Source organism: Cryptomeria japonica, chromosome 5 (genome assembly GCF_030272615.1).
Source record: "Cryptomeria japonica chromosome 5, Sugi_1.0, whole genome shotgun sequence".
In the NCBI taxonomy this organism is placed as follows: domain Eukaryota; kingdom Viridiplantae; phylum Streptophyta; class Pinopsida; order Cupressales; family Cupressaceae; genus Cryptomeria; species Cryptomeria japonica.
This window is the reverse complement of record NC_081409.1, coordinates 190278869-190305821: the sequence shown is the minus strand read 5'-3', so window position 1 is coordinate 190305821 and position 26953 is coordinate 190278869. Positions and strand designations below refer to the sequence as shown.

The following is a 26953-nucleotide window of genomic DNA, read 5'->3' as shown; positions in this document are numbered from 1 at the left end:
GGTATGTTATATAAACTAGGATGCTACAATGGGTCATATGTGTTCCTAAGGGGTCATGCATGTGTTAGAACACATGCGTGACCCCTTAGGACCACATATGACCCTTTAGGATACTATTGGGTCCTACAATATCAAATTGGGTCCTAAGGGGTACATTATACCCACTAGGTTGCTATAAAGGGTCATATGTGGTCCTAAGGGGTGTACATTGTGCATGCTATTGGGTCATAAGGGGTATGTTATATAAAGTAGAATGTTACAAGGGGTCATATGTGCTCCTAAGGGGTCACACGTGTTCTAACACATGTGTGACCCCTTAAGACCACATATGACCCCTTATAACATCCTAGTGTGTACATTGTGCATACTATTGGGTCATAAGGGGTATGTTATATAAACTAGGATGTTACAAGGGGTCATATGTGGTCCTAAGGGATCACACATGTGTGGCTCATAAGGACTCCATATGACCTCTAACAACACCATATGACCCCTTATGACATTATATGATCCTATGGCATCAAATGGGGTTAGTAGGGGTCATTAGGAGTCATAAGTGGTGTTAAGGGGTCATTAGAGGTAATAAGGGGTCATTACAGTCCTAAGGTATCTTAAGAGGTCTTATGGTGTTGTATGGGGTCTTATGTTATACATGCTAAGATGCTAAAAGGGGTCAAAAGATCTCCTAAGATGTATTAAGGGGTCATCCATGTACTAGGGGGTATGTTGTACCAACTATGACTTTAAAAGAGATCATATGGGGTCCCAAGGGGACACACATGTGTTAGAACACAAACACATGTGTGGCCCCTTAGAAGCCCATATATGACCCCTTGGAACACCATATGACCCTATGGTTTCCTAAGGGGTCATATGGGGTCCTAAGGGATCACACGTGTTAGAACACATGTGTGGCCCCTTAGGGCCCCATATGACCCCTTAGGACACCATATGACCCTATGGTGTCCTAAGGGGTTATATGGGGTCCTAAGGGGTCACACATGTGTTGCTTGGTGTCCTAAGGGGTATGTTGTACTTACTAGGACTTTAAAAGGGTCGTATGGGTTCCTAAGGGGTCACACATGTGTTCTAACACATGTGTGACCCCATATGACCCTGTACGACATTATATGACCCTATGGGGTAATTTGGTGTCCTAAGAGGTATGTTGTACCTACTAGTACTTTAAAAGGCGTCATAACACATGTCTGACCCCTTAGGACCCCATATAACCCCTCAGGACACTATATGATCCTATGGGGTCATATGGTGTCCTAAAAGTTATGTTGAACCTACTAAGACGTTAAAAGGGATCATATCCTAAGGGGGCACACGTGTTAAAACACATGTGTGGCCCCTTAGGACTCTATATGACTCCTTAGGACACTATATGATCCTATGAGATCATATGGTGTCCTAAGGGGTCATATGGTGTCTTTAGGGGTCATATGGGATCCTAAGGGGCCACACATGTGTAGCCCCTTATGACCCCATATGAACCCTAACGACACCATATGACCCCTTATGACACTAGATGATCCTGTGGGGTCATATGGGGTCATTAGGGGTCATTAGTTGTCATAAGGGGTCTTAAGGAGTCATTAAAGGGCATAAGGGGTTGTTACAGACATAAGGGGTCTTATGGTGTCGTATGGGGTCTTATGTTATACATGCTAGGATGTTGAAAGGGGTTAAAAGATGTTTTAGGATGTATTAAGGGGTCGTTCATGTCTTAATATATCCTATGATGTACTAAGGGCTTGTATGACATCTTTAAAGGTCCTAGGATGTACTAAGGGCTTGTATGACGTCTTTAAAGGTCCTAGGATGTACTAAGTTCTCCTAAGTGTCTTAAGAGGTCTTAGTATGTGCTAAGGGGTCATAGGATAACATTTTAACATCTAATTGTATATGTCTAAAACATTTATAAATAATTAAGCATTAAAATATTTTAACCATTAAATAATTTTAAAACTAAAATATTATTAACCATTAATTTTTTAAAAAATTAATATATTATTAAGCATTAATTTTTTTAAAAATTAATATATTATTAAGCATTAAAAAAATAAAAAAATAATAAACTATACAAAATTATGAAAAAAAAACTAAAACATTAACATATTAACACTAATTTCTTTGCCCCCTTCTTCTCCTCGGCTGCTAAACTCTAAGCTAGTTAGTGCAAAATGAGGCAAAAAGCCTTTTTTGTAGCTTATATAACAAAGGGGTTCCGACTGGAAGGTTTTTGGCCGGAACACCTTAATTGCCACGCCGACGCCACGTGATTGCCACGTTGGTCCGGTCAAAACCCTTGTAGCCAGAACCCTTCCAATTGGAACGCTTCCCGCTGGATTGCACAGATTAGCTCTAGGTGCGACACATATCCATACTTTTACCCATGTGGACCAAAACAAATTGTCCACATGCTTCCCACATGTCAGCTAACCATCCTCAAACACAAAAGCAATCACCAAAATTAATCCACATAATCCACACAATGAATTTTCACACGTAACTGTTGATGAATACTTTTCTACTCAAAAACTATACATCGGACCCTCTAACTCACTCCAGAATCAACACTAGAGGCCACAAACCTAGGATGAGGTAGATAACAAATCCACAATGCTTCCCACAGATCTACTAAACAAAGTATTTAACACAAGTGAAACGCCAACCAAAATACTATACACTTTGTCGTCCATGTCCTGTTCTATCTCATTGGACCTCACCAAAACTCAATCTTACTTCCAGTATGAACAAATTATGAAATGTGGATGAGATTTCTGACATCAGTTGCCATCAATGACAACATCAGATCATCTATGCAATGTCTCTTTCCAACAATCTCCCCCTTTGTCATTGATGGCAACACTTAGTAAAAAATGATTGTCGAAACCAAAACCAAAATACTATACATTGCCACCAAAAATCCAAAATTGCAAAACTCCAAAAGACTCCCCCGTAAGATTATTACAATATTTTTTACTAGCCTACACTTCCCCTTTGACATCAATGGCAAAGATGGAGTTCTGGATGACAAAATTTAAGCCAAAATTCTATATACATATTACACATAGTCCTTACTTACAAAAATTTGAAGATATATGCATAGGTGCTCTTCAATGATTCCAAGTGGTTGTCCCATCCCTTCTTCAAGCATTCTAAAATTGTTATAAGCCCACTGAATAGATATGCTTGAGTCTCTGCTGCTTTCAGATCTAAAGGATCACTGTTGGCCTGAGCATCCTTAGCATTTGTCAAGGCACTAAGCATAGTGTCAAACTTAGGAGTAATATGACTCTAAATATCACTAACTCTACCAATTATCCTTTCCCTATCATTACAAACTTCTGATCTTGTCAAGTTAAGATATTACTTGATCTTCATAACTATTCAAAGAAATTAACAATAGATCAACTAACTAATATATCTGGGCTAGCTCATCCTCATGCTCCTTAGACTTTTTCTCTATGTCCTCAATGAATTTTGACAGAGATAGGCATGATTTGTAGATGTTTCCTCCTTCAGATAATGCATCCTAAACATTCTTAACATAAGTGTTGAAGATAATATGGCTTTGTCATCAACAATCATCCTCTTCAGTGTTCGGAGCCTTTTTGTATTCAACTCATTCTGAAGCTTCACCTCGGCACATTTTTCAAATGATTCAAAGTGAGTGTCTACTGAATTGATCAAAATTTTCAATTGACTGGATGGGGTGTCTAAAGTGCTCTTCTGAAATGTGGGCATTAGTTGTTCAAGATCACCAGTTGCTAGGGTAAGCAGCATACTATCTTCAGTGTGTGACTTCAAGAGATCCTCACTGACCTTTTCATGTGCAAATGATGCTCGTTGAAGCTTCTGGATAGGTGACAAAGAGGCAAGGTTGATTGGTCCTTGCACAAATTCTGGGTCATCTATTGTTTGCTTTCCCTTCATTGCCCTTGCAGTGTCTCTTGCTTTTGGAATGAGTTCTTGTTTTATCTCAACCTTCTTCTTCTCTACATCTTCTCCGTTTCTGCTTCAGCCGAAGGATATTTTGAATATCCTCAACCTCATATGCTTTTTCTGCATCTCCTTCACCCTTATCCACTGCATCCTCATTTGCGGTATCTTTCAGAACATTTACTTCACCTTGATCATCTATCTACACATTTGAAACAAAAGGAGTATCATCCATTGTTTGTTCTTCTAGATCATCCTCAGTTTTCTCAGGATTAACCTCATACTGGATTTGTAGCAAAACAATTCTCAAAATTTTCTTGGTGTCCTTAATAACCTCATCAATTTTCCCAATCATTATCTTATTCACTCTGGTTTTACTCCGGAACTCATTCTTAGCTAACTTAAGAATTCTTGCAATCTCTTCCATAGATATCACAGAGCATAACTTAACTAATACATATTCTCTTAATTCTATATAGTGTCTCTTTCCAATAGGCTAGAACATTCAACATCCTTCTCTCACGAATCTACATACCAATCTTCCCCCTTCTATTGGATTTACATCTACCATGTGTCTTCCTTCTCCATCAAATCCACTCTCTTCTCCTCATCTCTTTCTTGGAATCCAACCCACCATCAACTAGCCTCCTCTAGCAAATAACATCTCCTCTCTCCTCTTTCATGGATTTTTATCCACCGCAAACCAACCACCTCCATCAAATCTCATTAATAACATTAAACACTTAACTCCCATTTGCAAATCTGTAATTGCATTCTCTCCTACTTTCAACCTTGCAAATAAAGGCAAACTGAACTCAACTTTCTCTTTTCCTACCCCATTATCTTCTTCATTTTCATCTTTATCATGTGTAGCCTTTTCACATTCCATCCCTATAGTCACATCTTCTTTATCCTATCTTGTTATAACTACTACAACTTTCTCTATTGTTACATTGAACATGTGTTCAATCCTCTTGATCTCATCCTCAAGAAAATCTCTCTTCATCAGGTTTCTCATTAAGCACTAGACCTTTATGCATCATTAAACACTCTATCTCAACCTTTATTGTTATCTACTATATCTTTGTCCTCCATAGGACATTTATCAACTATTGAAAAATTGTCCCTTTCTCACCTCCCATTTTATCTCCTTCAAGGCATCTCACACCTCCTGCCTCAATTTTTGTACTTCCCTCTCCAATGCAGTCATTTATCTCTTCTTTGTCTCCTTCTCCAACACAAGGATCATCAAAACCCAACCAATCACAAACCCTTGCTTCTTCTTTCTTTTCTCCATCAATAGCTTCAAGTCTTTCCAGCTCTCACTACTTCACTCTCTTTCCACAACTTGTCTTTCCTATTTCTCAATTTCTCAGAACTCTACATACACATACAACAATCCTCTTAATTTTGAGACAACTCGTCTAGTGTAGACTCTACATGCTCAAGACCCCTAACTCTGATACCAATTAATGCAAGACAACTACACTCTTATCTCAAATTCAAAACTCAAATACAAAAAAACCAAAATAGAGACTTTTTTTTCAACACATAGAATGCAACCAAGGAACATAGCTTTATTCACTTCCTATCTGCAAATATATTGATTACATTAATGGCCTATCAGTTGGCCTCTTTCTTTCAACTTTTCTAATCCTCATGGGTTCCTCATCTTTGCCTACTCCGCCTATTTAAAGAAATACCCATGATTTTAAATTTATGATATGACATTTCCATCACTCATAGGAGCTTCATGACTCTTTATATTGCTCTTATCATCATTCTAGATGACCATAATACTTTAGATTTGCTAGTATTTTAATTGGTTATTATCAACTATTCTTTCAATTATATTGAAAATTAATTAAAACAATCAAACACGTATTTTATGATAACTAATTACTATCAGTTATACTATTTACCTTTCAAAAATCAACCTATCAATCTACAAAGTTGTTGTACTAAGAAATAGCTTTATTGCCAGTTTTTAATAAATTTTTAACTGAAAGAACAAACCCAACTTCAACTATGCATTTACTATGAGATTACATACACATCAATATTTAATTCATAGTTATTCTTGATGCAAGAGCAACCAACGGTGTAAGAGCAATATTGTATTCTTCTTTTGTTTTGTAATTTTATTTAGTTGTTTTGGAGTCCATGATGACACTTGTGGGATGTATGGGATGAAGGATAGTCAAAATTTTAAACTCGGGAAATATATTCACTTGGTACTTTTTTAGTAAGTCAACCTATCCAGATTTGTATGGATATGAAAACTGACTCCAAGAAGCGAAATTTAAAAATAAAATGATTGGTGAAAGCATCATCTCAATATCCTAGATCGTTTGGAATATATTTAAGTTTTCATCTCAAGAAAATTTCTAATGAAGTTTCAAACTCAAAATTGAGAACCTTAGAAGCCATGAAAAAGTTTGAAATTTTGACAAATAGATCTTCAATGCATTGGCATTGTAGATATCTTCACGAGATTTCCAACAATATGTTATAATAGAAAATCAAATGCTCAAGTCAAAAGTTATGGCCCTTGGAAGTTGTGCCACCAAACTCAAGTTTCAATGCAAAAGTCACTTGAGTAAGGAGATGAATTGCTAGACCATTTGGAACCAAAAAAGTAGAAAAGTTACACTTTGTAGAACATTCTAAGGCAGTTATTGGTGCTAAATAAAGAGGTGAACTGGGCAGATCCATTAATATAGATTATGGCTCCAGACTGTAGGGTTTTCCTAGAGAGTTAATTTGCAGATAATGATTTGAGCATATGTGGTTGTAGCATGTAATTTTTTGAATTTTGTAGTTCATTTCATTGGGATAACAAAAATAAAGTGTTTCTTTCTCACATTTTCTATTATTTCTATATTTTTTATTTTTAATATTGTGATTTAAACTCAACACTATCCTAAATTAAAGCTATGAGATTCCACAATCCATTCTATTATACACTTATTGTTTTTGAATTCGATTGTGTCTAGCGTTTCGAATCACACTCTATGATTCATCATAAAAAAACATAAAAATCCATTCTATGGGATTTCCACTTATCTTAAATGCTCTAACATCCATTATGCTCATTATGCTACAACACATCATATTCATTTTATGAGATTTCCACTATCCTAGATGCTCTAACACCATTATGCTACAACACAACATATTCATTCTATGAGATTTACACTATCCTAGATGCTCTAACACCATTATGCTACAACACAACATATTCATTCTATGAGATTTACACTATCCTAGATGCTCTAACTCCATTATGGTGCAACACAACATTAACACTCAACTAAACAACCTATATTCGATAGAAGACTAGAATAAAATATCAATTCCTCCACCGTGTGACGACATGCAATCTGGAAGGCGGCAGCGCTCTGCCCCATACAAAGAAGTGACGAAAGCAATGAAGTATTGATCATTACTCATTACACGTTGCACGTATGAACTTATTACACACAAGCAAATCGATCAACTATCAGAGCATCAATAGATATTTTTTTGGTTCATAATGATCTGTCAGGTACCATATTCACTACCTTCGTACATGATTCACCAAATACAGGGAATCAAATTTATGAACATCTTTGGCAGTGCATTTAAAAGAGACCGATAGTTCTTCATAAGTAATTCAACTTTCACACTGCAATCCAAGCTAGGAGGGAGTATGATCAGGAAATTAGCTCCAGCAGTCCTTGAAGGTAACGGCTTGCAAATGGTAAGACAAGAAAGCTATCCAAGCAATCTGGTTTCAAGGTAAGATGGTTTGACTGTAACCCATTTCTAATTGTTTTATGCTTTTGAATTAATGGTTCATAATTGTCCTGATTTCCTAATGGTTTGTGGGTTCTTTTCTTTTATGTGGTAGTAGGAAGTATTGCCATGGACATGATAAGGAAAAAGAGGAGACCAGCGAGAGATCATTGGTAAGTGGAGGAGAAGAGGAACGTGGGAGGCAAACGTGGTGGATTCCTCATGCAAAATCAGGCATTTTCCATCCAGAAGGGCAGCACAAATTGATTCAAGATGTTGCTGCACCCTCTAAAAAGCAAGAGGAAGAGCAAACACTCTGGCTTAGGTCGTCTTCCTTAGATGACTGATGTTGGGAGACTTTTCACTGATAATACATAGCTTCTAGATAACTTGACAGATGCAGCAGCTTGTTTTGGTATTAATACTTAAGTCTTATCTCTGTAAATATATAGTATGTCTCTACTATAATATTCCATCTATGTTTATATGGTGAAAAAGTGTATGGTATATCTTTCATACTATATTTCTATCTATGTTTATATTGTGAAAAAGTGAGGTTTTCATATAATTGTCTATGTTGTAACCTATGGCTTCAACTTTCTATTTTTCTTGCCGTTGTATGAGTCCACAACTTTTATGTGTTCATTAAGAAAGGGAATCCATGTTTCCTAACCATGAAAGTATTTCTACTGTTGTGTTTCTTATTTTTGACAACCTATGTAACTTATTTATCATTTGGAGAAAAGGGGTTTCCTAAAGTAAGATGTGAAATGCAAGACATAATTGAAATCCCGTATAAGTCCACAAACGTCATTTTGGCAGGCAGATAACCTATTTTATCTGCCGGTATGAGCTCATTTTAACTTATTAATACTGTTCAAGCATTGATATTCAAACTATAATGAAGAAAATGCGAGAACAATCACTCTATTAACTTTTAATCCATAGATTCTGAAGGCTGGTGCATATTTGCAGTCATTTCCTACTAATTTATTCATATTGTTGGGTTACAAGTTCGAGTTTTGTTGGGCGACTAACAACCAAGTAATCATGATTCCCAAAGAATGATAGTTAAATAAAACCTCTTTAATGTTACTTAAAATTCAACCTAGCCCATATGAATACATTGATAGCTATTAAAGAATATTGTAGGCAATTAAACCATTTCTAAGGGTAAAGTATCAATAGATAACATAGTTCCAATAACGTCATTTTATTGTCATGTTGACTAACAATAGTCGTTATAATGAAAATATCATTAATAAATTGGTTTTATACCAATAGCCCATCATTTGTTGTAATTAATTGGTCCATTTGTGCACAACTATTGGAACATTTTTTCCATCTGTGTACCATTGTTGGAACATTTGTGCACCACTATTGAGACATTTGTCAACAAGTACTAGCGATTTTGAGTTGACGGTTACTGGAACATCTTTAGTTAGGTATTAGAGGACACTTTGAAATGTATATTTTTTGACCTTTGTGTGCAAAACTGATTTCATAGCATGCATCGTTACTACCCAGAAGCCAGATCAATAGCTGTAAGCAATCAAGTCACATATGTAAACAACTTAAAAAAACAATCAAAATCTGTTGTACCTTTTAGAATATATGGATGTACGAAGTTAGCTATAACGACTACTGATGTTCTTCCCTTAACACATGAACAAGCTTTTAAGTTTCCAAACACATACCAAACATTATCTGTCAGCTCCAGTGAGAGATAATGAGTTGTTATTAATCATCTCGGTACGAACGGAAGTTGAATCTTATTCATTAAACTTGAAGGGCAAGTTTTCTCAATTTGCAGTTGCGTATCTAGTTAGGACAAGTTTTCTCAACTATTCATGGATCAGGTAGGATTTTTAATTTAATACTTTCTTTGTGTATGTTAGAGTGCTTTTGGCCATGGGCTTTTTGACTGTTTTTTTTGGGTGTTATTTGTTTAAGCTTACTGCCTTTATTTTGGTGTTTGGGGCTTTTGTCTAATTTTGAGATCAATTGCTAAACCATTTAGAATGTGGAGAAGTTTTTTAATTATTAGTAAATTTTTGCTGTATATATTTAAGTTAAAATTTTGATATTTTCATTTGCATAATTTTTGAGTCAGTTTTGTTGACTTATAATTTATTACAAATAATTTATACAAATTTATATTCTATGATCTAATAAATTGCCCATTCAACATTTATTGGATTTAGTTTCTATTGAAAAAAATGATTTAAGAGAATATTTTCAGAATTTATATGTAAGTGAGAACATCTAAACATAATTATGTGGGAGATTTTGTGTATCAATGTTTTTTATCACACTCCATGATCTACCATTAGAATGAGGATAAAATATGGTAGGTTGGAGACATTGCTCCCTAAGTAGATAGAAGAGAAATAGAGGAAGGAGTGGAAAATAAAGGAAATGAATTGAAAAAAACAAATAAGATATTTTAAGATGGATAAATTACATATTTTTATCATACACATAACAACCAAATTTAATCGACCAAGATTATATCAACAAAATAATTTGAAAAATACAAAATAATGTCAATGGACCCTTGGTCTACTAGTGAAGTTGAATGGCTCCAAATGAACCCACCAGAAAACATCACAAGAGATGAGGAGTCATAAGGGATGAGGAGGCTGGGTGCTCCAGGTCTAAACCTCCATAAAAAAAAAAGATATATATTAAGAGTCTTTTTGTTGTACCATAATTTCTTTATTAAATCTCCTTTCATTGATATTATAATTATTTTATATAATTGAATTACTCTCACCATTACCAATAACCATATCCTAGATAGACAGGACTTCAAAAATCAAACCCAGGAAGCTATTGCATATAAAAAGGGCCTGCAAATTCACTCAAATCTTTAAATGGGTCTATTACATGATAAATATACATTCAATTCCTGCATCTGTCTAGAAGAACAGTACATTTGTTTGTATCAACATATAAGCTGTCACTATACTTCCTTAATAACTGTCGATCATATACAATTCATAAGTTATATTCAGAAAAGAAAAATACCATAAAAATCTGGCATTTGAAGCAATCTAATCTCGTCTTAAATAGATGAGATAATACCCAAATGATAATGTATTGCATTGAACAATAGCAGGGCAACTCTCCTTTGGCAGGTAATAGTGAAAGAGTGATGAGACCTGCTAATGGAGAGTTACCCTGTAATTATTCCCTGCAACTACTACTCCTGAGAAACAGAGATCAGCTTGACAAGTAGAGTGCTCGAGGGCATCTTTAATAGATAGGGAATGGAAGGATATCCAATGAGTATATGCTTAGTGTGCAGGGAATGCGGTACGATCCCCTGCAACTACTGTTGTAAATTAGATTCTCCTCATCATAACCTTTTATGGACCCAATAATGGAGATAGCTGATAAGCAATAAAGCAGAATAGTGAATAAACATATAAACGCACTCAATTACGCGGTATTGAATATGAGATATTGAATGTATAAAAATAGATGACATTGACCCTGACCTAATAAGGTATAAGTACCCGAATCCTCATGACTGGTTCTGGTTTAGTGTTCTTAAAATCTTATTGAAAAAGGTACAAAATAGAGCTTTTAGTAGTAATGTTTTATTCTTGAATTTTCTTTTTTTCTCTTTTTATTCTTTTAAAATTCGTAATAATGTGTTTAGCAATTATTTTAATATTTTTATGTAGTTAGAATAGAGATCAGATTGTGTTTGATTTGAATTATGAAGTCATAATTAAGAAAGAAGAAAAATATGAGGACATTCTAAGTTATTAGGCATGTATTTTTGACTTTTCAATTTATGAAAAAGGTTAGATATTATAGTGCATACAATCATGTCCTATCTAGTGTAGTCTCTTTAGTATGGTCACAATTATATACAAGTCACATCCTAGTGTCTAGTATAATAAAGAATCTATTGAAGATGTGCTAATCTCATGTTTAATGTTACCATGTCGTCTCTATTTCTTAGCCAAATCCACAACTTCTTGTCAAGGAGGAAAATGAGTATCTAAGGAACTTTAAGGGATCTACCTCTATCAAGTACCTTGGTTATTCAATATTAATCTTGGACAAGTAGGCAGTGTGTGAAACTCTAGATGTTGATAAGATAAGTGTATTTCAAAACTACTATTTAAAAGATTTGATCATAAAGCTCTAATAACTTCCTAAATGCTCATTATGCCTCGTTCTTGCATGCAAGTAATTATTTTATCTCCCTTATGCTTGGTGATGTTTGTATCCGATTAATCATCATTTATAAACAAATCTTACCCATTTCTTATATTGGAAATGAATTAGGGCTTGTAAGGTGAAAAAACCAATGGGTTTGAAAAGAATAAGGATCTTATTTACAAGATATGTGCATGACATGTTAATGTTTAGAATGAAAAAATGTTCAAGAATGGGCATCATAAATGACTAGGTATGATAGGGAATTTTCTTATGTGTGACACATGTATTCAAGGACAAATGAATGCATTATAGTAAGGAAAAAAGTTCATAAGTCACGTTTATGAATAGAGGAACCAAACCAACTATGAAATGATTAGGAAAAGTGATAAGCATGTTAGTTTAACTCTATAATTAGTCAAAATTTATTCTCAAGTCTTTTTAGATCAAAACAATAATTGAGGGGCTTTAATACCATGGATAAATATATTTGGAGTCTTCGTGGTATAGATAACCATACTTCTTTTATTATATCTTAATCACAAAAGGGAATTCAAATAATAAATAATCATGTTTAGGTCACTCATACCACAAATAATCATACTTTTTTAATTAAAATAATATGATTGAGTGACCTCCATAAATAAGCATACTTGGGGTTTTCATGTTCCAAATTATCTTACTTGTTTGATTTAAGCTCAAGGACAAAGGGACCTCCCTATGCTTTGAATACAACAATAATCATGTACTTCTTTAATAAACTAAACACCAAGGGCTAAGAAACTTCCATATTATGGAATTTGTTAGCTTATTTCATTGAAATTAAGGTTAAGGACTATAGCATCATAAATTGTAACCCTGTGCAATTTACACTAGGTTTTATGCCCTTGCCTTAGTGTGTTCCTTCTTAGCTCTTATCCAAGAGCATTTTCGGCCTTTTTACCTAGAAACTGATGTCATTTGTCTAAATGTTTATTTGAACCCCTATCTCGAGTTGTGTACACCACATTCTCAACATGTTCACCTTGTTTTAGGTGGACAAGGACATTTGGGTGCCCTTGTCCTAGACAATGGCATCTAGGCATCATTGTTTCTCAAAATCGGGCCCAAATTTTAATATAACGATGCCCACTTCCCGCTAGTTCGTACTTGATCATGATGCCTCAATTTGATAGTTGGAGGTTGACCTAATTTGTGAAATACCTTCAAAACCATACATAAGATAATTATTCTAATTCATTTTCACATCCACATCCATCCAATATCCATAATTCATCAACCACAAGCATTCATCCACTCATTGAGCAAGAAGGTGGCATTACATGCCACCATATTCTTCAAGCATTTTTTAGGATCTAGACATCATGGAGTAGCAAATTACATCAATCTTCATGAAAGCACATGTTTATGATTGAGTCATTTATGTCTTGTCATGTCATGTCATGTCATGTTATTACATTAACACTTGTGATGATATTCAAAGAGAATTGCATCATCAACCTTCATTAATTTCAACAAGCTTGAGGTATAACATTTAGTATTTTACTTCAACATTTTTAAATTCAATTCAAGGGTTGATTCCGGTGCAGTCATGGTTAGGAGGGACCTCAATGAGATTTATCTGGACCGTGTAGTAAGACTAAACACAATGAAAGAAAGACAAGATGATGGAGACAATGTAGAACTAAATGAATTAGATCATGAAAGCTGATTACAAGCGACCGGTAACATATGGGCTACAAGATTAGACTCACTAGCCTACTACATACATGCTCAATTACATAATTGATCAACTTCGGACCTCTAAATCTTAAGATATATCTTCCATATACTTTGCCATGAATTCTAATGTTTAATTACATTGATTTATATTGTCTGAAGGGATTCAACTAGCCCAAGAAGAATCAAATGCTAAAGAACAAGATCAAATGTATAAAACCATTAGGTCGGCCTCCACCAATGAAAATCCTCCAAAAAATCCAAAGGAAGAAGTGTGGATCAGAGGGAAGGTTGGCCATACGCTAAGGAGCATTGTAATCAATGAACTGAGGCTCCACAAGCTATGGAAAGGATCTTCAATATTTGCCAATAGCAAATAGGTCCAAGTGGTTTTGATGTTCTAAGCCAGAAAATTATCTTGGAATTCGGAAGCGATAACCTGCAGAAAAAAGATCCAAATGTTCCGTGGTTTAGGATTAAGGAAGATAATCGTGATTACAAGAAAAATATAGCTCTCCAAGATCCGGTGAGCAAATGAAAGAAAATGCAAAAAGAAATGCTAAAACTACAAAACATAAAACAAACTGAAAGAAATAATTTTTTTGGTTGCTGCAAGGTTGCCAAGAACTGGGGATGTTCTTGCATCAGACATCCAAGGTTGTTGAAAAATCGAGTCCCTCACTTTGCTAGGGTTAGAGGAAAACCAAGGCGATCCACCTTTGCTTGAGAAATCCATAATTAATCTTCAAATGGTCTATCATTCCATTTCACAAGATACTCCTTGTACTGGTTGCTCTGGGTGCTACGCCCAATCCTACTGTCCAAAATGTCTTCAATCTGATCTAGTTCCTTCCAGGGCAACTGTTTCTCCAATTTTGCAATACTAACTTCACTGAATTCCAACTCATGATACTGATGTAGATCTACAATGTTGAATATGGGTGAAATACTCAAACTATCCGGTAGCTCCACTTCATATGCATTTCTGGAACTGAATTTCCTCAAGATCTTTCAAGGTCCAAACTTCCTCATCTGCAACTTGTTATAAGCTCCAACTGGAAATCTTTCTTTTATCAGATACACCATCACTTCATCGCCAACTTTGAATTCCTTATGTCTTCTCTTCTCGGTTGCTTTCTCCTTACACTTGTTGTTCATATCCTCCAAATGTTGCTTAACCTGAATATGTAAGTCTTTCATATGTTCTGCAAATTCTTCTTCCTCTGCACTCCTCTTATCTTCATTATTTATATCTCTCAATTTTGATATTCCTCTACGGTGTACTCTGGTAACAATCTCAAAAGGTGTTCTTCAGGTACTCCTCTTCACTGAATTATTGTAGGCAAACTTGGCTTGTGCAAGAATCAAATCCGAACTTCTGATCTTTTCTTCAATCATGCATCTCAAAAAATTTCCCAAGCTCATGTTTACTACCTCTGTCTGTCCATCAGTCTATAGGTGAAAAGTAGAACTGAACTCCAAATCTGTCTTCATCTTCTTCCAAAGTGTCCTCCAAAAATAACCAACAAACTTAGTGTCTCTGTCCGAAACTATGCTCTTAGGTAATCCATGTAATCTTACCACTTTCTTGAAAAATAAGTCAGCTACATGTACTACATCTAATGTCTTCTTACAAGGTATGAAATGAGTCATTTTGAGAATCTATCCACCACCACAAATATAGAATCATTCCCTCTCTATGTCTTAGAAAATCCAAGTATGAAATCCATGTTTATGTCCTCCCAAGATCTCTCTGAAATTGTCAAAGGTCTATACAATCCCACATTCTGACTACTACCTTTTTCAACTTGACAAATTTTACATCTTTGCACAAATTTCCTAACATCCTTATGAATTTGATGCCAAAAGTAATTTTCACTCACCAATGCTACTGTTTTTGTCAACACCAAAGTGTTTGGCTAATCCTTCACTATGCTTCTCCTTTATTAGATTCTCCCTCATAGAACTCTTAAGTATACACAACTGAACTCCTCTAAATAACATCCCATCTTGAATGAAACAATCCAACCAATTGCTTCTATCTACCATAACGGGTGTTCTACATGCTTTCCAAGGTTATGTAAAATTCGGTTCATCATCATACAAGGTATTCAACTCTTCAAATCCTAATACTATCACTCTCATCTCTGTCAGCAAATTTTATCTTCTACTCAATGCATCAACAACTTTGTTTGAATTCCCACTTCTATGCTTCAACACAAAGGTGTAACTCTGCAAAAACTGAACCCATCTCATATGTCTTTTATTCAACTTACTTTGATTGACTAAATACTGTAAGGCTTGATGATTGATATACAACACAAATTCCTTAGGCAACAGGTAATGTCTCCACTTCTTCAAGGCTTGAACTATGACATAAAATTCATGATCATACACTGGATATCTCCTTCTTGCATCATTCAAATTCTCACTAAAATAAGTTTCTACTCTTCCTTCCTGACTTAACACAGCTCCAATCGCATTCCCATTTGCATCACACTGTACTTGAAATGCTTTGTTGAAATCTGGTAAAGGTAACACAGGCTGCTTAGTCACCTTCTGCTTTAATAATTCAAAACTTATTTGCTCTGGTTGTCCACTTGAATTATTTCTTAGCTCCTCTCATTGTCTCAATCATAGGGGTACAAACTGAACTAAAATTTCTGATAAACTTCTGGTAGAAACTAGCCAATCCATGAAATGATCTTACCTCTCCAATGCTTTCCGATGTAGGCCATTCAACAATTTCTTTTACCTTCTTAACGTCCATCTTAGATCCATCCATAGATCACAAGTCCCAAATAGACTATCTCTTCCTTCATGAAGCTACACTTCTTTAGATTTATCAACAACTTCTGTTCTTTCAACCTCTCCAAAACTTGTCTTAAATGCAACAAATGCTCCTCTTTTATCTTACTGAAAATCAAAATATCATCCAAATATACAATAACAAACTTACCCAATAATTTATTCAATACCTCATTCATCAATCTCATGAAAGTACTTGGTGCATTAGTCAACCCAAAAGACATCACCAACCATGCATACAATTCTTCATTTGTCTTGAATGTTGTCTTCCACTCATCTCCTTCTTTGATTCTGATATGATGATATCCACTCTTCAAGTCTATTATTGTGTAGTATTTGGCTCCACTCAAGAAATCCATTATGTCATCCATCCTAGGCAAAGAAAATCGGTACTTCATTGTAATCTTGTTTATGCTCTAGAATCGTTACACATCCTCCATTATCCATTCTTCTTAGGTGCTAACACTGCTAGTACTGCACAAGGACTCAATCTTTCTATGATCAAACCCTTCTTCAACAATTCTTGCACTTTTCTATTCAACTCTTCATTCTCTGTTGGTGTCATCCAGTGTGAAGCTTTGTTAGGAAAACTAACTCTAGGAATCAGGTCCATGCAATGACCGATACTCCTCATAGGTGGTAATCCATCAGGCACGTTATCTATGATGATGTTCGCATACTCTGTTAGTAACTCCTTTATCTCCTCTGGTTGTTCTTCCTCGTGCTCTAGATTATCGATCTTCTTAGGAACTAAGGCAAAATACACATTCTCATGTCTCATTCCATCCAAGAATTTCCTTCCATCCACCAAATAAATTCTAGCATTTGTACAGACTTCACTCTTCAGGGGCTCCTCCAAGGGTAAAAAGGTTTATTTCATCCCATTCGCTACAATGGTGTATATTTTCTTTCTCCCATCATGTATTATCTGTCTATCAAAATGCCAAGGTCTTCCCAACAAAATGTGACAAATATCTATAGGCCTAATATCACACAAAACTTCATCATGATAATTTCCAATTTTCAAGTTTACCAAGAATTGCTCAATTGCTAACAACTTATGATCATCTTGAATCCATGCTATTTGATAAGGCTTAGGGTGTCTCAACCTTTCCAACTTCAATTTATTCACCATTTATTTTGAAACAAGATTATCTGAACCACCATTATTAATAACCACTTTACAACACTTACCAGATACCTTACATCTGGTCTTGAACAAATTTTTCCTCTGCAAGGGCTCTTCATCCTCTCTGGTATGACACAAAGCTCTCCTCATCATTAACAATTCTCCATCTTCCGGTCTGTTAGCTGATCCGGTGGGGCTTTCTTCTACCAATGTTGTTCTACAAGTTTTCTCTGTCTTCTTACATTCAAAAGCACGATGTCCTTCTCCACACTTAAAACAAGTTCCTCTAAACACTCTCTTATCTTGTCTTCTATCATCTTTTCCAAAACCCTCATTCCGGTAACCATTAGGTTCTCTTCTCCAATAGAAATTTATGTCATCCTTTTAGTATGAACTACCATCTTTGCTTACTTCTTTGTCCTTGTTCTGATCTATACAGGTTTCTCTTCCTCCGGAAAACCTTCCACCTCTACTTCTTTGTCTCTGCTCATGCCTTTTGTTCAACTTCTCTTATGCTTTCAAGGCATATTGATAAGCTTCTTTAACACTCTGCAACCTAATCAAACTGAGTTCATCTTGTATAGATGTAGACACTTAAAAATCAAATTCCTCTCAATATTAATTAAATATAATTAATATTGTCACTATAGCATGTGATTGATTTATTTAATAAATCAATCTCTTTCTTTATTCTTCTAAAAAATCAAATCCTCACAAATCTTCCTCTTAGCTAATTAATTTAATTAATTAGTTAACCTACATGATTCCTACAAATCATCTTTTTAATTCATCATTAACCTAATAAATTCTTCTAGAAACTCCCTAAACTCACTTAACATTATTCTTCTAATTTTTTATTCCCTCCACTCATTCTCTCTCCTAGTTAAATTCTCCTACAAATATTAATCCCACCTAACATTTCCTCTAATCCCTCTCCTAATGAGTCATTAATGGTTAATCATCATGATTAGCCACAAAGTCAACTCTTTGTCTTTTTCATCCAACCACTAGCTTTAAATGCTCTTTTCTTTGGTGAATGTAAGATTTTCGAAATCATACATTCAACTAGGCATCCCCTCTCCCAAGGAATTTTTAATTCCTTTTTATTCCTCCAATCCCCATGATATCCTTTTTTGGAGAATTTTTAATTCCTCCAATGCATCTTGTAGAGTGTGGAGATACAAAATGCCTTTAAGGCATATTTCTTGGTCTCCACACCCTCTCTTGGACCTTGTGTGAGCTCACAAGTAAATCTTAGCCCTTCATCTTGAATTCATCTTAGTCATTCGTTTTCCTCTCCTCTTCCTATAAAATAGGGCTCCATCCCTTCATTCAGAACATCTTGAAATCCAGTAAGTTTATGCTACCCTTTTGAGCCCAGGAAATCATCTTGGCAACTTGAGCATCTCATCCTTATCATCATTCAAATCCATTCCATTTGTGCACAACATTGGAGAGCCATCCACATCCAATAATCAAAGGAGCACATCAAGTGGAGCATTATCAAGGGGGGCCTTCACTTCATCAAGCTCAACTCAAAGAAGGTAAAATAGCAAGGTGAAATGGTCTTTTAATGATATTTTAGCATTCTGCATGTTTATTTCGTTATGTTTTGATCATTTGACCTTCAAATCTGTTTTCCCCTCTTCATTTTGGTACGCCCGGTGGGACCCACATCCCTAAGAACTAATGTTTTTTTTTTTAGGTTTTTGTGAGTTGTGAGATGTAGGTTCCAGAATAGCGTGACTGCAGAAAAAAAAATTCTTTTTTTTGCAGGTTCCAGAATAGCGGCTCTGTATTTCTACGCAACAACTTCTTTTCTGTTTCTGTTTCGTTTTTGTTTCTGTTCTTTTTTTGTTTTTGTTTCAGTTTCAGCACGATAGCTTTGGGATTAGCGCGGGCATTTTTTTGGGAATTTGAATTCCTGTTATCTGATCTATTATTTGCTCTATTATCTACTTTGTTTAATTATAATCTGTGTGAAAGTAGGAGAGTATGCTCTTGTCTATATAGACAATCAGAAATCTAGACCTTTCACTTTTCTATTCTGTTTAGCGCGACTGTATGCTCTGACCATAGGAAAGTGTGAAAATAGGAGAGTATGCTCTTGTTTACCTAGACAATCAGAAATCCAGACTTTTGACACTTTTCTATCTGTTTAGTGCTAATGTTTGCTCTGTTAATCTATCTGAAATTTTTAGGTGCTAACTGTAGTCTACATTTCTTTTTTTTTTCATTTCCTGTTATTTGCTCTATTTAAAGATAATCTATCTGACCACAGAAAAGTGGGAAAGTAGGAGATTATACTCGTCTATCTAGACAATCAGAAATCCAGACCTTTGACATTTTTTTTTATTCTGTTAAATTTAGGGTTTCTGCTCTATTAAATCTAGATTCTCCACATTGCCATTTTCCACATTTCCTTCTTTGGAGGCCTTATACCAAAAATCCACTTTTTGAAGCCCAAAATTTCATATTTCTCTATTTTTAGGGTTTGTCATAACTCCTTCCCCTTTTATCCAATCACCTCCAAATTTTTCTTATATTATCCATCTCCAACTTTTGCTTCTTTGTCCCTCTTAGACAAATTTTTCCATTCTTTCATCTCTCCTCCAAAATCCCCATTTTTCGCTTGCCTATCCCTTAAAAAGTGGTAAAAACCTAGTCAAACCCCATTTACCTATCAAAGCTTTCTTCAAATCCACATTTGTCATTAGTAAAAAAGTTTTTATTCATTCCCAAAAAATTAAAAAAAATTAATATTTTTGTCATTTTGTTGTTTTTTGTAGGATGCTTGTTGAAGACTCTTTTTTTCCAAACTACTAATTAGGTTGTTTTGCAGGACACTTGTTGAAGACTCTTTTTTTCCAAACTACTAATCAAGTTGTTTTGCAAGACGCTTTTTGAAGATTCCATTTTTCAAACTACTAATCAAGTGGTTTTGCAGGTTGCCTAGCTGATTTAACCAAATATTGTGCATTTATTTAAATTAGGCGCCTAGATATTAATTAAAATAGAATGAACAATTGTCTTATGTGTCTTTAAGAAAAGCATAAAGGTAGAAAAGTATGCTCTCGTCTTACTAGACGATCAGAAATCCAGACCCTCCAACCTTTTCTTGTTTGATTGTGTGTTTACCTCTAGCGGGCTTGCCCTCCCAACTTGCTCTTGGAGAAGGTAAGAGGGGAACGACCCAAGTGAGTTCACCCGGACCTGGGGTTCCCAACTCACTATAATAAATAGGCCATTGACTATGAAAGGGTTAATGGTTGGGGCTATATGAGATTGCACTCTCACATTGGGTGCTTAGTAGGATCCTAGAGATCTCAATCATGCTTGCGTGACTACTAAGTTCTTAGTGCTTCGTTGGGCTATAGGCCTTAATTGCGCTTGTGCAACTTCGAAGGGTAGCTCCTAATGGGAAGACTTACTAAACACCTTGTTCATAGTGGCCAAAAACTTTCTAGTCATTGGTGCAAGAGGTCAGACCTCTGAAGCGGCCCATATTCTTACGACCCTTAGTAGAGACACAAAGTTCGCCATGAGGAGTTTTCATGGGAATTCATGCTTGGATACCCTGAGAAGTGAGTGTCGTGGAGTGGAGCTAGTGGGGTCAAGCATCTACATGTCCACTCTGGGTAAGCATAGATGGGAAACCAATTGGGATTCAATGACTATTGTCCTTGCCAACCTTAAGAATGTTGTATATGAGCATGAGTGTCTTCGATATAATATGCATTTGATCACTATGTTTTCTTTGTTTGATCCATACTTGCCAAGAGTAGACTAAAAACACATCACTATCCCCAAACACTTTGCAAAAACATTTGTCAAGACACAAACAATTGTCCAACTCATTACCCACACCAAGTCCAAAAAAAAAAATTTGCGTCAAAACTCTGTCCATCCCATATTTCATAAGCCTAGGAGAGAAGCTAAGAGTTTGTCATCTCCATCAACATTCAAGTTTGTCCTTTGAAACACCAACTATCATCCAAGTCAGGGTGGTCATATCCCTTCATACAACTTGCCATTCGAATCGATCCTTCATGTTCATGTCAAAGACAACCTAGTTATCAAGTTTGTTCTAAACCATCACTACCATACCTTCTTCATCAATCATCCTCAAATTTCTTAAATCCTTTCATCCTCAATTTTCTTAAATCTTTTCATCACAAATTTCTCAAATCCTTTCATCACAAATTTCTCAAGTCCTTTCATCACAAATTTCTTAAATCCTTTCATCACAAATTTCTCAAGTCTTTTCATCTTGAAATTTCTCAAATCCTTCCATCACAAATTTCTCAAGTCTTTTCATCCTCAAATTTCTTAAATCCTTTCATCACAAATTTCTTAAGTCCTTTCATCCTTAAATTTCTTAAATCCTTTCATCACAAATTTCTTAAGTCCTTTCATCACAAATTTCTTAAGTCCTTTCATCACATTTTTCCTAAGTCTTTTCATCACAAATATTGTGTATGGTCGCAACTCAATCCCAAAAGAAAAAGATGGCTGAACAACAATATGGCATGCCAGACATTGGTGTTCTATATGAAGATCCCACACAAGATCATACACAAAGTGGGCAACCTAGCAATCAAGATCAAAGTCAAAATCTTGACATGGTTAAACAAGATGAACTTTGTCCGGAAGTGCAAACTTTCCTAGCGGATTCTTATAACCAAGAGATGATGGAAAAGTTTATTAAACACAATCCTACTGCACTTCTGAAAACTCTCCTTGAACATGGATCTCAACTTCCGCCTGAATTTAATAGATCCGCTCTCACCCAACAACCACAAGGAGACCTTTCTCCCACACAAAGTGCTACACCTACTATTCAAACTCAATCAATTGCAGCCCCATCAATCATCCAGGCTCAATCAATGCCACCCATGGTACCTCCCACTGTGGTCTCCATCCCACCTTCTTCCTCCTTACCATCCATACCACTATCAAATCTGATCTCATCCATTCTCCAACAAACTTCTATACCACCTCCTTTTATTCAACCACAATCTTCTATACCACCTCCTTCTATTCAACCACAAATTTCTATTCCACAAACTTCGCTTCCTCCCAACAATGTCGCAAATTTTATCCAGGTCGTATTCAATCCTATCTAAACAGTTAGCAGACCACAACCAACTATCCCTCAAACCCCAGTGACATCGGTCATCACATCCCATGTTCCCACCTCCTCATCATATCAATATATTGGTGGTGGTGCACCTTCTTTGGTTCATCCAATTCTTAGGGAAAATACAATTCATCAATAACAAAGTCCACAACAAGACCTCATCAAGGAAATTCAAGACATGAAGAATATCATCAAGGACATGAAACAAAGGACTAATAAAAAGAAAACTTACTCGTTCGAAGAGCTTTGCCCTTGTCTTTACGACCCGTCTATATCAGTTGCACCATATCCCCTGGGATTTGAGATCCCTAAATTCACCAAGTATGAAGGCAAAGGAGATCCTCGCGACCATGTCTGAGAATTCCACATCTTATGCCAAGAAGTCTCCTATAGTGACCTTTATCTTCGTAGACTCTTTCCCAAGAGTCTCACAGGAGACGCCTTGGCATGGTTCTCATTTTTACCACGAGGTTCCATTGTCTCTTTTCTAGACTTGGCAGAAAAATTTGTGGCCCACTATGCATACAACATGGGTAATGATGTTCTATGATGGACTTATGTAATACAAAACAAAGGCTCAGAGAAACCTTCACCAATTTCCTACAAAGATGGTGACATCTTATCAAGAAATTTTAGTGGGACATGCCAGAACAACATCAAATTGAGCTATTCCAAAAGAACTTGGTGCTTGAACTTTCAAGACCTTTAATATCTCAATGTATCAAATCCTTCGAAAAATTGACAAATAAGGGCCTCACCCTCGAACGTGCCTTATTGGAGGAAGGAACCTTGAAACATTACCAAAAATCAACACAAAGTTCTTCCTCTAATTATAATGACAAGCCAAAATTCTGGTCCAAGAACACAAAAGTGGTCAATGATGGTGTAACTGATGCAAAGCGGGTCCAAACCGTGGCCGCTTCCCCAAAATCCACCACCAATAATCATCAATTCAACAATCAAAATAATCAAAATCAACCCCAAAAACCTCACAACAATGTCTCAATCTAGGGATGACCACCCCGATCAAATAACAAGACTCCAAGAGATTTCACTCCTTTGGCTGAGTCTATTGAAGTGGTGTTTCAAAAACTTGTCCAAGCAGGTATAGTAGTTTTTCCAATCACTCGCCCGTTTGACCCCAATCAACCTAAACCAAGATGGTATAATGAAAATGAGTATTGTGAATACCATCGTATCAAGGGACATGATACACGAAAGTGTATGAAACTAAAGATCTACATACAAGATCTCATTGATAGAGGTGAGATTGAAGTAGCAAATGCAAAACCTGGTAATAACAATGACAAACTCAAAATGTACCAGGAACCCTTCCCGAATCACGATAAAGGAAAAGGCTCATCATCTAACACAATGGGTTATGACTACGCTAATCATGTAACCGGTTTTGATTTTTTGGTAGGTCGCATTGAACCTGCAGACAATAATGTCAATGTCATAACCATCCAAGGAGTTAATCCTCCTTCTTCCCAAAGCAGACCAAATCCTGCTAGGGTAGTCATTCAAGGCGCCATGCCTTCCACCTCCCATTTTCAGAATGACTACAATGCAACTACATGTCGAGGAAGAGTCACCATCCAAGGAGTTCCTCCCCCACCAAACCCCCCACCCATGTCTTCCACCTGCTGATATGACCTCCTTGATCAACTTGGGAAGACACTCGCACAGATCTCCATTTTGGAACTTCTCAAGACCTCCCTGGTCCATAAAGAAATTTTGGAACAAGCCCTTCTCCAATCATGCATTCCAGATAACATCAACGCCACCCAATTCCAAGCCCTCATTGGAAACCTTGCTGCCCAGCAGCACATTGTATTTAACTCCAAAGATGCTCCCGCAGATGAAGACCATAACAAACCTTTGAACATTGAAGCTCTTATCCACAAGCCCAAGGTCAAACGTATCCTAATAGACAGTGGATTCGGGCTTAATTTGTGTACATACAAATTAATAAAACAATTGGGACTTTTTGAGGATCTAATAGACACATCAGGAAGGATCACAATAAAGGCATAGGATGATGTAGAAAGAATTTCAAAGGGCATGGTCACCTTACCTCTTCAAGTGGGCCCCATTACAATTGAAACCCCTTTCCAAGTACTAGATCTTGACCTCCCCGACAAAATTCTCCTCGGGAGGCCATGGATTCATTCCTTGTAGGCCGTACCCTCCACCTATCACTAATGCATCAAATTCCCCTATAACAGAAGAGAGATCACTATCAAAGGTGATCCCCAACCTTTTCAATATTGCAAACTATTAGAGGGGAAGCATCCGTATCATTGCCCACTAAATAGACCCTCGCCAACGCCTCCACCTAACACATCAAATGTTGCCTCCACATCATCCCAACCAGATAATCAAATCAAGATTGGACAATGGCTGTGGAGAATACAAATTGGAGGACGTCTTATTAATAGGCAACCTCCCTCTCTCTCCTAAGTCATTTGGCAAACCAAAAGAGATAAAAAAGGACCCAAAAATAGTCATGCAATGCCAAAACACCACCTTCTAGCAATGGGGCCCACTTGATAACGAGAGCCTCGAAGCAGATATCTCTTCATGGCTGTATCGGGAAGAAGATGAAGATCCAACAAGAATATCCAAAGAAATGTACCCAAAAGCATCTGCCATAGTTGAAAAAATGGGTTACAAAGGACACAGCCTGGGACCAGAGGAGAAAGGAAGAAAAACACCCATAAATCCTATCTCCTATAGATACAATAGAGGCTTGGGGTACACCTCGATGCCTAAGATTACTGTTGTTGGTGCCCCTTCTAGTCCTTCTTCGGATATCGAGAGTGTTGACGAAGAGGAATTCCACGAAGTGCCTTATGAATATGAGAAAGATATCTTCTTGGACGCTTACATCAATACCATCACCCCCATAACCCCTCCCACTTCACATGAGCTACATCTTGTCCATCCTAAACTCATTGACTGGGGCCAATGAGACAAACCCACTTTAGATATTTGCACCGACGATAATGCTCTCATTGCTCTTCTAACAATGCAAAATATGGAAGATTGAAAAGGGATACTTTGGTAGTCAGGTCAATTCCCTTAGCCACAAAAAATTTAATAAAAGAAAAAGATATGATTCCCTAGGTGAAAACCTCCCTGAGGTGCCTTTGGATGAACAAGAAATAAAAACAAAGGGCGTATCTGAAAGTGAAAACCTGGAAAAAACACTTGATGATGAGGGATTTGACCTCCCTACCATTGCTTACCTTCCACAAGACAAATCAAATTTGTTGATAGAAGAAACAAACAACATCAACATGGGCATCGAGGTCATTCCGAAAAATGTGCTCATTGCCAAATCCCTCATAGAAATCGAGAAACAAGACTTCATCAACTTCCTGACAGAGGTAAAATTCAATTTTTGCATGGTCCTATTCCGATATGCCAGGGTTGGACCCTGCCTTGGTGGTGCACAATCTCGCCATCCGCCCAAATGCAAAACCTGTAAAACAAAAATTGCACAAAATACACCCACATATTGCACTCCTGGTCAAGGTGAAACTCCAAAAGTTGTTAGACGTAGAATTTATCAAACCAATAGATTATGCTGAATGGGTCTCCAACATTGTACCTGTTGGCAAACCTGCTGAGGGCATCCGCATCTGCACAAATTTTTGAGATCTAAATATAGCTTGTCCTAAAGATGATTTCCCGCTCCCCAATATAGACATGATTGTGGACCTTACAACAGGACATGAAATGCTATTGCTGATGGATGAGTTTTCTGGATACAACCAAATCAGGATAGCAGATGAGGATTAGCATAAAACTGCATTCACAACACCATGAGCTACCTTATGTTACTGGATCATGCCTTTTGGCCTTAAAAATGTTGGAGCTACGTATCAACAGGAAATGACAACAATTTTTCATGACCTCTTGCACAAAATTATGGAGGACTACGTGGATGATCTGCTAGGAAAATCCAAAACAAGACAAGAACACATCCCCATTCTAAAATAGATCTTCGAAAGATTGAAAAAATACAAGCTGTGCCTAAATCCTAAAAAGTGTGTGTTTGGCATCACATCGGGAAAACTACTGGGATTCATTGTTTCCCGCAGAGGCATCGAGGTTGATCCCGCAAAGGTAAAAGCTATTATGGAAATGCCTCTACCAAAAACTCTCAGACAACTGCGTAGGCTCCAGGGAAAACTCCAGCCTGTCAAGCGTTTCATTTCATAGCTAGCAAACAAGTGCCATCCATT

At 36.4% G+C, this 26953-nt stretch overlaps 1 protein-coding gene across 2 annotated transcripts; it reads left to right on the top strand.

Moving 5' to 3' along the window:
* The first annotated feature begins 7579 nt into the window (after positions 1 to 7579).
* Positions 7580 to 8261, top strand: LOC131043292 (uncharacterized). 2 transcript variants are annotated; one of them, XM_057976487.1, is made up of 2 exons: positions 7580 to 7731; positions 7847 to 8261. In XM_057976487.1, the coding sequence occupies exons 1-2, from the start codon at positions 7643 to 7645 to the stop codon at positions 8073 to 8075; spliced, it is 318 nt and encodes a 105-aa protein (XP_057832470.1). In that variant the 5' UTR covers positions 7580 to 7642; the 3' UTR covers positions 8076 to 8261. The 2 variants fall into 2 exon arrangements, with proteins under 2 accessions (XP_057832470.1, XP_057832469.1); XM_057976486.2 differs by having other exon boundaries at positions 7588 to 7731; positions 7844 to 8261.
* The last annotated feature ends 18692 nt before the right edge of the window (positions 8262 to 26953 follow it).

Excerpts from the sequence above, each read along its gene's own strand:
- LOC131043292 (XM_057976486.2), top strand. The coding sequence starts at position 7,643 with ATGATCAGGAAATTAGCTCCAGCAGTCCTTGAAGGTAACGGCTTGCAA. Across the intron at positions 7,732-7,843 it reads CCAAGCAATCTGGTTTCAAG|TAGGAAGTATTGCCATGGAC; the intron begins GTAAGATGGTTT and ends TTTATGTGGTAG.